We start from the raw sequence: 17,180 nt of genomic DNA on the forward strand, positions 1-17,180 counted from the left end.
CATTGCACTTCATCCAATTTTGCTTTTTTCAATATGTCAGCTTTTACACCACAGCCATGCATAGAAACTTCAATTTGCTGCAGTCTTTAAGATGAGAAATACTTTCTAGGCCTGCTCACTATCAAACCCTAGATCTGGGCAGCTGCATTGTGGCAGAAGCAAATGGAAAAAATATAATATATCCATTAATTTATTTACTTATTTATACATACATACATATACATACATATACATACACACACACACACACACACCATGATATAGATCACACAGCAGGTACACGGGTGCTCCCAGATGACTCCATGAGATCCAATAGATATCACTTATGGCCTGTTCTACTAGTCTCAAGTCAAATTTGCCATTATGTTTTTACTGCCCCCCCGCTGCAGTACATTATTAAATTAGGCTAACCTATGGGTCTGCAGTCTCCATTTCCAGAAGAAAGGGAATTTGACTCATTTATCTCCTTAGGGATGTTGAAAATAAGCAATTATTCAATCAAGCATAGTACAGCCAAACTTAGAGGGCATGTCTCACTGTCTTATAAAAAAATATAAGCAAAAGAAAGATCAGGTGCTTTATACAATTTATACTTACAACATCTTTACTAGGGAGCACTCAAATTTATGTCCAGGTTAGACTGAACAAAGTGGTCTCTGGGTAGGTTCAGCAAACAAAACAACAGCTGTAATTAGAATTGAGTTGTAAATGTTTTTTTTTCCCTTCTGTACAATAAATAAAATATATATGTCTACTCCACTAAAACCCCACAACATGTCAACAACATCATTATCCACTGATTAACTGGATTTTTACTCCTTTATATTTCCTCTTACTAGTTACACCAAGTTAATATTTTCAGAAAGCCTGTTTATAAAGAGGAACACACAGTCTCACCTCCCTGCACACAGTGGCACTATCATTGCTCTCTAATGTATATTTTGCCTGTTCTGGGTGCACATGTTAAGGTTTATGTGTAAGCCTTGCATTTTGGTGTCCCTGTGTATACACACACACACACACACACACACACACACACACACACACACATCTGTGGGCTACTATAAATCGAGCAATACTTCCCAGTTGCAGGCTCTGTACTATATCATTCAACTGTCCAACCCTCTGAAAACAGGCTCACATGGAAACTACACAAAGGAAAATAAAAAAATAAAAACAGCAAAAGCAGAAGTTGTCCACTGAGCACCATGAAATGGGGAAATTTCCCAGCTTACAAACAAAAGAAAACGAGAAGTCGTGTCAATTTGCATTGTCATTTGTGCGACAGATTGTTCAAAGTAATGCCTGAGGCTAGATGTTAGGAGCAACGACAGTTGGAGGTGTGTAACACACCTGGGTAAATATATGGCACACAAACTTTGAGATTTCTATTTTTACATTGAGTCTTTTCAGTTGAGCGGCGTTGTAATGAAATGCATTTTAAAAGATCGAAAAGGAAACTCTTTAAGCAGCTCTGGTAACACAAGAAAGAAGCAAGCCATCAAACTTATAATACCCTGTCACTTAGGCTGTAATTACTCTAATTATAAGTGCATTCGTCATCTGTGGATAAAAGCCGAACAAAAATGGATGCTTCTCCAGTTACAAAAATGCCTGTCAACTTCATTGCATCAAGTGACCTTGTCGCTGACAACAAATGACTCTCTCCTGTTTAGAGGGGTACAAATAGAAAAGGTCAACTCAGTTTATCATTGCTGCTGTAAATGGAGAGCTCAATCTTCAGTGTTGGCTTACATGTGTGCACATACTCTTTCTGTGTGGATACATGAAAATGTACTCCTGATGATGCAACTACTTAGTTGGCTCTAGACAAAGGAACAGCAACTGGCCGTGTGTTTGATTTAGGATGAATTAAGTGTGTGGGTCCTGTGACTGCTCTGTATGTTTGGTTCATCATGTTCAGTTTATGTTCCAGTTGATGAGTTGGAACAAACAACTCCATCACTGCTCTCCAGTGGACATAAACACATAGCAGAATAAAAACTCACTATTGCAGATGATTGCATGCTGCGATGCCATAACAATTAAAATTGCCACTGTAGCATGAACAACAATTGAATTACATCCAAAGCCATTTTGTTCATAAACAACACTGTTTTGCCAATGTTCACATCAGCAGCCCATGTTCCTCCTGATTATATGAGCTCCCTATAGACAATGGCATTTGTGTTGTACACCAGTGACTAAAAAGGGGAACACTGACAGAGCAGAAGCAGGTGATGGTCATATTTTATGCTCTTAAAAGAAAGCAGGTCATCTGCTGTAAAGCTAGATTAGCAACCTACACATCAGCTGCAACCAAAAGAAATACCGGATGAAATACTGTGCTACAGTTTGGTAAAGAGTGCTAAAAAATGTCACCAGTTAAAAAACTGAAGAGACTATAGCAGCAGGGTAAAATGAAACAGGAGTAAGCACTGACAGCTCTAGCACTATAACCAAAATCTTTGTTTTTGCCCAAGGATGATGTTTGGTTTGCAAACATTTTCAAAATAATAGTCGATAAAATAAAATGAATAAATAACAGAATTGCAAATTCCTCTGTAATATTTTACACAACACTTTAGTTTGGTTTTCTGGCAACAGAGGGGGAGACAAAAAACACATCCATTAAAGCTGCTTTCTGTCTGGATATAAGATAAGAGTTGCCAGTTTAAAACCAATTCACTTTACAAAATCGCATTATGTTTGTCTTTATCATTGGAGCTCACTCTGATGTTCAGGCAAAGTGAATAGAAGAGTCACTGCTGCTTTCTAGTGGCAGAGGGGAATAATGATGTGATAAAACTGGGATAAGATAATGCGCCATAAAGCATGACAAAATGAATATGCGTGATAATATGAACAATGAATCTCCCCATCAACAGAATAAATAACTGAAGCGTGACATGGAAGATATCTATTTTTTAATCTTTCACCTGTGTCATTTAATGATATGCAATATGTCTCCAGCTAATCAAGCTTTGTTTTATTTTTTCCCCCCCAACATTATCTAAATATCACAGAAATGAAGAAGCCTCCTACTCTGATTTCTATCCCATCATCCCTGCTGACCTGATGTCTATCAAGGAGATTCTGAGCACTGAAAACCTTCCACGCCACAGGACATGGTGAGACACAAAATCTAAGCAAATATAAGATGTATGGCTAATATTACTCTACTGTACATTGAATTTTATATCATATTATACACTCACTGGCCACTTTATTAGGGACACCTATACAACTAATGCAATCCAATACAGCAGCTCTGCCATGAATTCTACTTTGACAATGTTATAATTTCTCAGTTTTTAAGTTAACTGTCAGAACGGTGATAATTCTACTGGTGGTTCCAATGTTTTGGCAACCCTATTTTAAATGAATGAGGTGGCCAAAACATTAGAACCACCTTTTACTATATTGCACCAGATGCAATGCATTACTAAATTGCTACAGAGAAACAAATGCAATGACAAGGTTTGGCCACTGATGAAAAATATACATTAAAAGGTTCAAAAAAGCCAATACACCAATACTGCAACAAAATGCATACTTCAATGCCATTTTTAAACTAGTGCTAATCAAATAAATACTGGTAAGCTGCACCGCCCAGCTGGCAACTTGAGTAGTACAGCACATTAAATAATGAGTGTGGTAAACTTTTCCTACCAGATGTTTAAAACAAATTACACTGACAGCACAGGGAGAACTCAGATCTCATCTGTCTGCAGCTTGCAAGACTCTCTTTTTATTTATTATGATGGATGAGACTATTGTAAAAAAAAAAAAAATTGAACAACTCTGAATGAGTGTCATCTCATACAGACACAAGGATGTAGAGCATCACCCTCTCTTTTCTACAAAGGACTGCCTTCCTAAATGATGTGTTTTTGTCACAAAATTCTGACTTTTCATGAGGAGTCACCGCTACATTCTCACACTTCATTTTATTTGAAAGAGGAATGGGCCAAGTTTCACTGGTGCTTTGCCCTGCAATCCATTGACAGCACATACATTTTCATGCCAAAAGTGTTTTTCAACAAACAATAAATAAAGTTAAAAAAAAAAAAAGAGGACTCTTTTCTCAGTCTGGTATGTCTGTGAAAGGCCAGCTGGGGACTTGTCCCATCATTTACTGTTTCACGGATGTCATGAAGCCAATAAGCCATAACCATTCAACTGAGTCACACAGCTGAAGCTAGTTCATTTGTACTGATGGTAGGGAGAAAGAAACCTCACATACTACTGACGTAAGCAAAGCCTAAATATTAAGTGATTTATAAAAGTTGCAATGAAAGGATAAAAATTTTCATATCATTTACAGGATACACATCCTATTTAAGTTTGAAGCAGAACTTATGTATCATGGTGTCATGATTCTGCAAATTGGATCAGACCACAACATTTGAGCCACAGTTGTGTTCATAATTTAGTTGTCTTGTTTTTTTAACTACAAACTTTGGAAAACTAAATGCTGTTGGGCTCTGAGCACGTTAAACAACAATGACTTACACTCTGTACTGTCTCTAAATGCCTTGCAGGACAGCAGAGCTACAGCTAATGTCTTACATTAACTGGACGTTGACACATACAGTTACGATGTATTTGCCTGTTGTTGGCCCCCAATGAAGCTCTAGGTCTTGTAGCATGGTGTGCCCAGGACATTATCTATATGCTCTGCTGGAATCAAAATGTGCCTGATTGGCTTGTGATCAGCATTAGTTGAACTGCATCAGAGTGTATTTTAATTAAGCTCAGATTTCTTCAACTTTCCTCTGTAGTGCAGCTGGCCTTCTTTTGTAACTGAAGCACACAGCGGGTGGTACTCTGCAGCACTAAATGGGCAGCTGCAGCTCGCATAGACTTCTGCAACCTTATGTGTAAACGTTTGGCAAGTCTTCTCTATATACACTGTGATACTTTAACAAAAACACACACACAAAAAAAACAAGGGATATGGTTCTCTTACAACAGAACATTTTACAGTGTGCACACAGAGGTTTAGTGTTGCAGCTTCAGTCTTGATTTGAGAACCATTACACTCCTAACGATTGATATTTTTTTTCGACTTTCTTAAAGCTAACTTGTGCAACTTTAGCTGGTCTTAATCAGTCCATTCTTCTCCATCCAGCCCCATCAACCCCATAGGGTAGAGTTGAGGATGAACCTCAGTCAAAATCCTAGTAAGTAAAGTAATCATGTCTGCAATGCTGCCTGGGAAGACAAAGTTGCATTAAGGTCTTAGAGCATCTTTAAAAGATCAACTGAATAATTAAAAAAATTATAAATGGTATTTTAAAAAAAGTATGTCAGCAAGCAGCTGGCAACTGGACATCACTGGCAGAATGTTATCTTCTTAGGTAATCAGAACCTGAGATAGTTTCTTCAATGACTTTTAGGAGCCATCTTTTACTTTCTTAGTGGTGTATGAACTCGTAGCAAGGGCAGGATTACTGCTTATGGAAAGGATGTCAAAGGATGGAAAGAATGGAAAAATAAGTCCCAGAATAGGAAAGTTTAGGTCAGGAAGTCTCTTGTGACATAGTTTGCCTTACCAAAATCCATTTTCTAGTGTAGAGACACCTTGTCCTGTCTGGACCATTAAGTATCTGTGTTGTGGATTCAAAAGCAATTTCACATTTGGTGGCTTAGCATCAGCCTCTTTCTTGTTTATCAATCAATCCAATCTGATTAAGCTTTTGTTGTTTACCTAAATTATTTGGCATCACTAGCCTAAGTAGACTTTCATCAATGTTAAAAATGACACAGGCATGTACTTCTTAATGCAATGAAATCTTTGGCTGCCAGTATTAGGTTGATGGACTGACAGGGCACAATGAGTACTGGAGAAAAAGATGAGTAATACCAGGAGACAGAGTTGCCAAGGAGGGAGGGTGAAAAGAAGGGGAAGTCAGTGAGGGTGAAATCACACCCTCTTGAAAGACAAAACACATCTGACAGTAATGAGCCTCAGCTGCAGAGATGTGTCCCTGCCAACCTGGCATCTCATTAGCTTCCCTCTCCCTTAACACCCTCAATGAGAGTCTACCCCATCCGCTAATGTGGTCATCAGATATATTCTACTCTTAAAGTACTCCCTCTAGTCTAAACAGGTTGGACTGCTGCATGTAAAAAATGCAATTTCTCTAGAAAAGCTAGGTAGTCTCTCTCAATCTTTAGTGTCATTATCATAAATGCTTGGATAAATATGGTGTGGATAGAAGTTTTAGTCTGGAAATCTAGAAAAGCACATAATGGCCAACTCCTCCCAGGATGATAGAGAAATAAATGAAAGCATGATGTTGAAAGCTCTCAACAGCTGGCCCACTATTTCTGCAAGGCCTGAACATTAAAAAATGGTGAAGCATGGAGCATTTATTTTGATCTGTGTGGAAATGGATGTGCGTGATTTTACCGTCTGGTTTCTCCAATCTCTTTTCTTTGGTTTAATGAGTAACATGCAACCCTGATTTTTCTTGTCAGGAGGGGTTTGCTATTCTTCGTATCAATAAGCAATGTTACATTTACCATTTAGAGCAATAATTAAGCCATAAACCATCTCATGCCCACTGACATGATGCGTTTCAGTGGTTCTTTCCCCCTAAGACTTAAAAATCTCTAAGCCCACAAAGGCACAAAATTACTAAATGAACCTGTGGCAGAAAAAGTCAAAGCCCTGTTTTTATGTGCCTGGGAGAAAGAGTGGGTGTGCATTTGTATGCATATGCATCTATGCATGCTTGCATTTACTTGAATGTTTATTCATGTTCTTTGTGCATTTCACTGAATTATTACAAGCATTTGTTGGGCCATTTATTCCATAGCGGCCACCAAATCTCAGGGCAAGAATTTGTGAATATTTAATATTTTTTCCTCTGTTTGTTGCGGCAGTGTGTGTGTTAGTGTGTGTCTGTGTTCAAATAATTAAGCCATGGGGACTATCAATCAGAAGACAGTTCAACATACATAAACCAGTAGTGATGAGAGAGGGGAGTATTAAAAACACTTCGTTTTGGGCAGGCAAAATTCAAACTTGTGCAAGGCGGAGAGTTTGTACTTTATTGCAAATCCATACAAGAGAGTATGCAAAGCATGTATATAAAAACAGTTTACAGCTTCAATATAGTGTGCATACAGGGCTTCACTGACATCCATTAGAGACTTTTTGATTTCCATGAGCTCAGAGGACAGGTTCAATCAGCTGTTGGTAGGACTTCAGTGGCAAAAGAGCCTAAAACCATATTTCAAAGCCACAATAATAACCCTACCCACTTTGCCACTAGTATTTGCCCAGTCAAACACAGATAATTATTGTTTCTTGTGAACATTAGAGTTTTACGACTGTCTGCTATCTCCATGACAACCAACTTGATGGAAGTCAAGGATGTCATAGACGACCACACAGCATCACTTTGAACTGCCCACACCTGAAGGATTCTTGAAGAGGCAGGCATCATGGCATGATAGATGTTAAAGTACCAGCACCTCATCTCTTCACAGTGATGTGAATCAGCAGTGCCAGCAATGCTTGATATTCCACTCAATGGAGCAACTTGTCCAAAACCTTTGAACGTGTGTGAGAATAGTGCTCAACTGAAATGTCACATAGGTATAAATGGAGATGAAAAGCACAAACCTCACAGCTGAGCCTTTTAAACAACCAACTGCCAAATTCCATGAAACTAGTATCTGTCTGTAAATAGACTGGGACAGAGCAAAATGTTTGAGCAATGGTGCAGGGGGAAAAAAATAATAAATCAATGTAAAATTGTTGTTTTGTTTCTCTGAGAGGTCGATCTCTGTTGTTGCCAAAGATGTTCCGAACTGAAATGCTATTTCTAGTCTTTTCACCTTTTCTGATAGAGGTCTAGGTTTTTTGACAGCCTACTCAAAAGTTTCAAATTAAATTGATTACTTGTTTGCCCTTGGTTTCAAATATTTTCTGCAGCAGACAACCACTTCAGATATGCAAAATACCACACTTACTACAGGTGCTGCTTTAATGCAAAGTTCTATGCAACTAGGTACAGTATCTGCCTTTAATATCCCTGTTACCTAAACCAAGTAAATATAAACTAACTAGAACTAAACTACATTGTGTTCTAACAGGGAAATCCTGGAGGAAACTCTGACTGCAGGTGAAGAAGAGTATCACAGAGACAAATGGACTCTGTTTGGAAATGAGGCTGAGAAGTTCGAGCAGGATGTTATCAGAAACCAGCGTTTGCTACGTACCCGCGTTGATAAAACTGCACTTCGACAAAAGGTAGAAATTTTTTATCTCATTTATCTTCTCAGCCCTGCAACAGCAGGGTTTAGCTGTAGCAGCTTGATTCGGTGATTAGAGCAAAAGAAAGCTGAGGTTTACCCGAAAGCTCCAGAAAATAAGAAAACCTAATTGAAAATTGAGATTTTATTGACTGAAAATATAAAGCCTTTCTCTACAGTATGCCATAAGTATGCTAGTTATATTTATGTTTATAACGCCTTTTAACAAACCGATATCATGAGCCCTTGATGTTTGCCAAGCAATTCAGAGAAGATAACAGCAGAAGGGAGAGAAGTGAACACCTCAACAAAGATTTTGGCTACAACTTTGAAACAATGACATGAAGACTGAACATTTAAAGTTACTGATGAGTTGTTTTAAAGATATAATATGGATGAAACAAGGTTATGATGTTAGTTATGATGACATAAATACTAGGTCAGGGAACTGGAGTTCCCAATTCAATTAAAATCACAAAGATTGGGGTAAATAAAAAAATTACATTAAATTACTGGGGCTAATGGAATAGAGGTCAGCCCAGATATGACATTATGACTTAAGCTCTGCATTACATTGAGCTAATTTGCCAGAATTAAAAATTGCTGGATTTGAAAAACTGTTTCAATAATGATATATAATGACTCATTCAAATTGTTCAGTATGAGAACGGAACTACTTGGTGAAGTCTGGTTTATCACATGTCAGTTACAGTAACTGGTACTCTGCAGGAAAATCTATTATGTTCGGTCTGTCTGGTTAAATTATAGTTCTCAGGCTGTCATTCACAAATAATGCCGTTCAGACATTGCCTTCTTATGTGCGTTTGGGAAAATACACACAGAACTTGTGTCTACAATTTCTTTTAGATAAGCTGTGGAATGGATTAGTTTAGAAATATAGCATGAAAAACATTATTGCATGAGGGACCTAGTTTGATCAATTTTGATATACAGATCAATCCTTTTCTTTGGAGATATATATATATAAATTATTAGTTTCCTGTGTACTCCGAGGTTTTGCACTCAGAAAACATCCATCAGATTATTCAGTCTCTGTTTACAATATATTTTCAAATGCACAATATACTGTTGTTGCTTTTTATTTTATCTAACATAGAATACTATTTACAAGCCTTTTATTTCCCACATCCCTCTGTGCTCTAGGCAGAAAAGAAGGCATGTTCCCACATAAAGTACCTGGATCGTCTGAGTCAGAAGGCCCCAGACTTTCCAATCCCTCTGCGGGCTCATACAATCTGGGAGGGCATGACGGTCAAACTCTCCTGTACCATCTGCGGTTCTCCACCCCCAAAGGTCACATGGTAAGAAGTTTTATTTCTGCAGAACTCTACTAAACAACTGTAATTCCTTTTTAAAGAAATTTGTATTAAATTTCTCCACTGAGACACTGCAGACTGGGACCATTCCAACCTGTTCTTTTACTTGCCTGGAACTGATTAAAGCACTTAATTCTCAAGGACCAAAAGTTAGAATTTTTCAGGGAATAACTACACAAGGTGTATGGGAGTTAACATTATCATTCAATTCTTCAATCAATTAAAAACATAATAAAGTTATAAGAAGTTAGAACTAGCTGATATAAAGACTGTGTATTCAGTATTCAACTGAATACATTCAATCAAACGTGAGCTGAGATACAGATAACCCGCAACTCCTGTGGTTCACGAACCCATATGAGGCCTTTCAAGCCCAATGAGCTGCAAAAGGCTGCCCTCAACAATGCCCAGCACAAGACAGAATGACAGATCAAAGGCACCCTCTGGTTGTAATAGATTCCAAACAAACTAACATTTGATCTGTGAAAGATGTACACAAGTTATAAGTGGGAAAGACTGTGAACCACCCATGTTTAGCCTGTAGTTCACCTTTGCTTTGATATCCAATAAAAGCTTCAAAAACTCTTCTATGTTTAAATGTTTACTTCAGGTATAAAGATGGTGTGCCACTGAGAATCTCTGACCAACCGTGGAATTACAGCCTTCAACAAACATTTGGATTCAACTCGTTGGAGATCAGAAGGTAGGTCATCAGGCCAAATCACTAATCAAGACAGAATATCTCTGCAAAGGACTGAAAATGAACAGCACGTGGATATGCACGAGGTTTTCAGCAAGACACAAGGGCGAGTCAGATACATGTGTCCAATGCTGACAGTGGTCTGCATAACACAAAATTAAGAATAAGGAGTAAATTATATTCTTTACTTCTTGATTTTGTATTTTGGGTCAATTTTTACAGATGATATAGCATTGATACTTGTCAACAAACATGCAGCAAGAGCCACAGATTACATTTTTCGGCTCAGAGTTCAACTCTGAATAAAAAGCATCTAATGTCCATCCTATCTAGGTGCACTCCTGATGATGCTGGCGAGTATAAAGTGGCAGCCAAGAATCCCCTGGGTGAAGCTATGACCTTTGCAACACTTGTGGTGAACTGTGAGTAATTTCTGTGCTGATATACAAAGATGGGTTACATAACTACTCATTCAAGAACTTGAATTCAAGGATTAAGTTTTCATCTCAAACAGCACTGAAACTACAGGATTTCAGAAAGAACTGTTAACTGTTCAATGTAATCAAAGAGAATACAATAGGGAAACAATGTACTGTGAGTGATTTTTTGTTGTTGTTTAATAAAAGTAGCTGTCTATAGGGTAACAAAACACTTGCCAGGTTCTATTTAACCTTTTTTTTAATGTTTTTTGCATTTTAATCTTCCACAGTGATCAACACCTCTGGCAGCAATAATGCTAGGAAGGCATTCGAAAAGGCCAAAGATTGATACTTATTAAAAATACATGTGCAACCACCATGTCCAAGTGGAATAAATTACTTAAATGTTCTCACCAAGATGGAGCCGTGGGTGTTGGGTGTTGAGCCATCTACGGTTGGCTCTCAGCCAATGCGGCTCCCGCGAAGACGGTTTCTCTTGGGAGCAGGAGCAAACTGTTATCCCAGCTATCAATAAAAAATGTTCTTAAATTAAACCTGTACAGCGCCTCTCTAAAATGTATATTGCATCAGGTATCTGGCCGTATATCATATTTAGCGCTTCAAACCTTTGATAAGCAGTGAGTAAAAGTGTGTCAGGCCTAGCAAGCCACAGTCGTAGCATCAAGGGCCTGTTGGCATAAGACGACCGGTGCCGCACCTGTTCATCATTAGCCGTCCCAGTGTTAGCTCGGTTTCTCCACTTTCCTCGGATGCGTCAACCTCCAACCTCCCCACTGTAAAGGTAAATTCACAATTATTAGAAATAAAAATTAGTTGAAAATTAGCTAAACTTTTTCTGTGATACTCGGTGGAGGAACGTACCGAACGTTGGGGGCCATGTTGCGTTCGCGTCGTTTAAACCGCGATTACGAGCAGCTGAGTGGTGGTAAAAACCGTTCGTGTCGACTTCCATCTTGTAATGCTGAGTTGGGGATCTTGGTAAGTTCTGTAAAACGCCTCCAAAAAGGGGTACAAATTATTTTTTTTTACTTTTATTCATATACTTAAAAACGTATGTGCTGTTTGTTAACACCTGATTCCACAAGGCATGTAGGCTAGGTATACTATAACAACCTAAAATAACCTTAGACAGTTAATGCAATTCTAGCTTTATTGAGCTAGCTTGTTAGCCAAACTAGTTATCTAAGCTTACAGCATTAAGCTTACAATATAGACGGAGATGTTTTGTTTGATAAAAGATCACTTCTGCTGACATCACAAAAATCCAGAGCCTAAGCTTTTATGGGGAAAAACATGAACCATTATACAAGCAAAACAAGAAGCTATTTCACACACCAGATGCCATATATTTATTGTGCGTACCTGTTATTTAGAGTGTGAAATACTAGCTGCATTAGATGAGATATATGAGAATCTCTGTGATGTACCACCTTGGCTAAGCAATATTTAATCACTGTACTGTATAACAAAAAGTAGGTATCTTTTCATCATGACAAAGATAATAATTTAATTATAAAGATTCAATAACTGCAAACTGAACTGAAGCCCAACTTACCATAAAGCCAATATTGGGCAATACTGTCATTAAAAAACTGTTTGCAGTACAGAAATATGTTTGATGTATTTTAGAAATGGTATTCCCAGTGCATTGTCCATCAGAGGACAAACTGTCCTGTTTAGTACTTATACTTATACTTATACTTATCTTATAATCAAATATAAGGGATCTTAATCAAAAAATGTAATATAATACATTTTTCAGCTCATGCATTGTTATCACATTTAGAATTTGTTTTTTACCTCAAAACTTTAATTTTATTCACACTGTAAAATCAGTATTTCAGTTTTTCACTTTACTTAGCATAGCACAGACGTTCATAAATGCCCTCAGGGTGCCGACAGTGTCTTCGCCAAATTTGATTACATATCTGTGCTCCATCCTCCACCATCTCCGTCCTCCTAATGCTTCCGATCTTGTCATTGCTAAAATCAGCCCAAAGGGAATCATTTCTTCAGTTTATGCTATTTTTTTCTTACCCCTGCACAGTTTAGTTCTCTATCCCCATTTTACTAGTTTCTATAAAATGTGATAACTGGATTAACATCAGACTAAAATGATCAGGCAAAACAGATTTTTTCTTGCAGCACTCATGCATAATGGATTCAAATAAGTCTTGACCAATAACATCTACAATAAGCATCGCTGCCTTTTTACACTGTGACTTTCATAATATAATTTTTCTTTTCACTTTTAAAACAAATTTGGTCCTCAGTCTTATAGATCATTTTGGTGGTCAGGGCTTTAATGAGGCACTTCAAGGCGTCTGCTTGCCATCTGTATTTCACAGACTTTCTTTGGTTGTTAGAAATAGGTTAAAGGGAATATTTGATGTGACTTGCATAAATGCAGCATTGCCAAGTTTGATCTGACTGCTGGGTCTTTCTATCTCTTTCTCCTTCATTTTCACAATATTATTCTCTGTTTTTCTCCCCATCTCGGACCCTCCGTGCCTTCCTGCAATCTGTCCTGCTCTGCCACTCTGTGATTCAGCATATCAAGGAGCTGTCGCTGGTTCAGAGCACTCGCAGACCGCTGGTAAGTTTCACGCCAGGGCCTAATGAAAAGTGTCCCCTTTCATTTTCTCTGCCACCCTTTGAAGTTCTTGCCTGCACCAGTAAACGAGGTAGGTTCTGGGTGGCTTTGAAGATGCAACACCCCACAATCATGCACATGCTGCACCTCATATTCTAAAAATATAGAGGGACTTAAGTAGAGCAGTGAGTTGACAGTGTTTGTTCACCAGTGGAGATTATTTTCATGTGTGGGATGGATGTGTAAAGTTTAAGTAAGACAGGGTAGGGAGACAAAGACATGCTATGTATTGCAGATTTAGTCTGTTTTGCTGCAAGCTGTGGAACATGTTATATCAGCTATGGCACTCTCAGGATGCTAAGATTAGGCTTCACCATGTGTGGGTATCAGGAAATGTTATGATTCATATCAGAAATGTACCCATTAGAGCCATGGTGCTATTCTTTTAGGAATTAAGAAACTATTTTCACCAGAATACAGTGATAGTCATTTGTTTAAATGCATTAGAACAAGGACCTCTAGTGGCTATGTGATTTATGACTTGTGCGTGTCTGAAAAGTCTGGACCTCTGGGTAAAGGGGTGGGTCGGCAAAGCATGCAACTTTGATGAGAGAGACTGCTGTTTGCATCTCAGCATACAGTAACCAAGTAGTTTTTCTTTTGCTGTAACCATGACCATGATGTATGACATCTATAACGGATCTGTACATCCTGTTGCTCTCTATGAGAATTCTTCCAGTCTTTTCTGTTTTATGGATTTTTGGGGGGAGATTTTCCTCATTTGTTTTGCAGGTTGTTAGATGGAGAAGGATATTGTTGTACATACTGTAAAGCCCACTGAAGTAATTTTGTGATATGTTTGGGGGTTATATAAATTGATTTTATATAACATTATAAGAAATTTTTTTTATATATATATATATATATATATATATATATATATATATATATATATATATATATATATATATATATATATATATATATATATATATATATATATATATATATATATATATATAAAAAAGGTTCATATAACCTGAGATTAGATTTCACCATTAATCAAAGATCTATAGTTGTTTAAGAACCTCAAAGCTCTGGCTCAGCACAATGAGTAACACAAATCACTTTTGTGTCTAAGCTAAACAAACCATTATAACAGCAGTCACAGGCACCAACTGGGGTGAATTAAAAAGCCAATATTGAATTTTGAATGGCAATGAGAAATTTTATTTGCATTCAGGTTGTGAGAGATTGGCATTAGTGTCACACAATGGCACATTTTAAGTCAAAACAGCGAATGAGTATTTGTAAGTAAGGGTCAATATTAAAATCAACCCCCCAAGGGTTGGCATCAATGTGAGCACCAAGATGTATAAGATTATCTAATTTGCAAAATAGGATCAATCAAATCTAAAATTGTTTTTAAAAGCATTACCACCAACTAAAAACCTCCTTATGTTTGCAGGTTTAGCCACCATTTCTATAAGTCATTCATTATGAACCTCCAGTTTAACCACACCACATGAACCCACACTTTTTTTCTTTATTTAGATTTTAGTTAGAAATGAATTTATAGAAGTGAACAAATGTCCTGTTCAGAGATGTGGAGGGCAGGGGCCTATCCCAGCTGTTATGGAGCAAGAGATGGGGTACACCCTGGACATGTCTCTCAGTGCCAGCAAAGAGGGACATACACAGACAGACAACCAATCACAAGAACATTCACATAACCTTTCCCTCACACATTCAAAATGAGGGGAATAAAAGTCATGCTACTAAAGCTAAATAAAGGTTTAGTAGCATGTAATAGCACCAGGGCCTACTTGCTAAAAAATATGCTGTAAACATTAGATTCTAATGTAGCTCAGTTGGTAAAGGCAGTCGTCAACGGACAGGGTCAGTGGTTCGATCCCCAGTCCCGGCCATATATGTCGAAGTGTCTCTGGGCAAGACACTGAGCCCCCAGCAGCCCTTTCCCCTCCCCAGCTGTGCAGTCCCGCTCTAAGCCCGGTAGAAATTGGGGAGGCGTGTGTCAGGAAGGGCATCCGATGTAAAAACTGTGCCAAATCAACATGGGACAATGATCCGCTGTGGCAACCCTGAACTCACGGGATAAGCCGAAAGGACAAAAAAAAAGAAAAAAGAAACAAAATGTTCATGCACCTTATATTTGATAATGTCTTATGTAGCAGATCATAATTTCCGATGTCAGTCATTTAACAAAACAAATCCACAACTGTGGTGAACTTATCATAATTATCATTGTTCTGAGAGAAGCAGGAGTCTAAACATTTGATTGATGGGAAACTAAAACTCGTGTGTTTTAATAAAAGTACGCACACAAAGCCCTTGTAATAGCCTGGACTGCTTAGCAGAACAAGATCATTATTAAAAACTTGTCATAGTCTTTCAGATTCATCCTGAGTATGGGATTTGACAAGACCTCATGGCACACATAACTCTCACTTCCAGGCTGTATTGCTTCAGTGCTTTGACAAGTGAGAGAATAGCAGCTGAAGGAATAACTTGTCAGGAATTGTTCACTTTCAAAAAAAGAAATTGTCTCTCCTTAAGCTTCTCTGATGGCCTCTGTTGTTTCCTCCAGGGGATGCGCCTCCTGACTGTCTCCTCGCTTTCTCGGATAAAGGACTGTAGAGTCTCTTTGTCTGTAACCGTGCCAGTCTCATTAAGATGGTCTTTTTAGTTAATTAAGCCCCTCAGTTATTTCAGTTTTGCTTCATGACACGAGTTAAAGAAGGTGTTTTGTTATTGCAGATGAGAAACAGAGGTCATAGCACAAATTTTAGTAATAATAGTTTTTAGTCTGTTTTTGATATAAACTCTACTATCCGAAAGCATATACTTCTTTTCTGCCTGCCACTAACCTGATTCCTGTCTTTTTTACCTGTCATGCTGCTTACCTTTGCAGTGGTCCAACTGAAGTCTGCACAATTTTATGGTGCAACATCCTCTCAAAATTATTACAACTGTCTAAATTTTAGAAAGTATTAGACAATATTAATTCATTCATTCATTCATTTATAGTTGCAGTGATACCGTGTCTGGAGTGCACCTACTTTTTGCTATCAGTTCAATCTATCCCAGCACCAGTGAGGACTGAGAATGTCCACACACTTTGATGATGAAAGCACTTCTTCTTTTCATTTTCCTTTTTAAGGTTACTTTTTACTTTTTTCCTGCCACTTTTCTTCCAGTTTTCCATCCTCTACTTTCTGCGAATTCTACATCACTTACTTCTCTCTTATGTCTTTATTATCATGTAACTTTACAGCCCTGTGTTTTTCTAAAGGTTTACTTGCCCTTTCTCTCCTAGCCTTGCATTTTCAACAGGAAGCACATTTTGGCACCTCCTTTCCCCCAACATGGGTAATGGAAGGTGACAGCCTCACCCTGGAGTGTACCTTCACCTCAGATTTGCGGCCCATCCAGCAGGATGTCAGCTGGTTCAGAGATGGTAAGAACCATAAAAAATAAATCATACACTCGAGCATTCTGGCAATTTAGTGACAAGTTATAGGTTTCTTGGGTCACTTTTGATTCTCCAGGTATACAGCTCCATCAGTCCAGCAATGTGGACATAGAAACAGCGAATAAAAAGGCCAGCATCACTTTGAAGGCTGCACACAAGGAGCACGAAGGTGTTTACACTGCTAGACTGAGGACCTGGGATGGAATCCAGGAACACAGTGCTTTTGTCTATGTCAAAGGTGAGGATTATGTCAAAGCAGTGAATCAAGCAGGCCATATATGTCCCAAAATGTCAAGCTATTTTTTTATAGATATATAAGAACCACCAGATATACAAGTTAGTGCAT

At 38.1% G+C, this 17,180-nt stretch overlaps 1 protein-coding gene across 4 annotated transcripts in view; it reads left to right on the forward strand.

Moving 5' to 3' along the window:
* Positions 1–17,180, forward strand: part of myom3 (myomesin 3) — a 61,087-nt gene that overhangs the window by 5,298 nt on the left and 38,609 nt on the right. For 3 of the 4 annotated variants that reach the window (XM_067509856.1, XM_067509859.1, XM_067509857.1), the window contains exons 3-10: positions 3,027–3,131; positions 8,113–8,269; positions 9,436–9,593; positions 10,219–10,311; positions 10,642–10,730; positions 13,300–13,344; positions 16,679–16,819; positions 16,911–17,072. In XM_067509856.1, coding sequence (XP_067365957.1) covers positions 3,027–3,131; positions 8,113–8,269; positions 9,436–9,593; positions 10,219–10,311; positions 10,642–10,730; positions 13,300–13,344; positions 16,679–16,819; positions 16,911–17,072 — 950 coding nt within the window. Of the gene's footprint in view, positions 1–1,281; positions 1,358–3,026; positions 3,132–8,112; positions 8,270–9,435; positions 9,594–10,218; positions 10,312–10,641; positions 10,731–13,299; positions 13,345–16,678; positions 16,820–16,910; positions 17,073–17,180 lie in introns of those variants that run through there. The other variant, XM_067509858.1, reaches the window with a different exon arrangement.

The sequence above is a fragment of the Channa argus genome, chromosome 7 (genome assembly GCF_033026475.1).
Source record: "Channa argus isolate prfri chromosome 7, Channa argus male v1.0, whole genome shotgun sequence".
In the NCBI taxonomy this organism is placed as follows: Eukaryota; Metazoa; Chordata; class Actinopteri; order Anabantiformes; family Channidae; genus Channa; species Channa argus.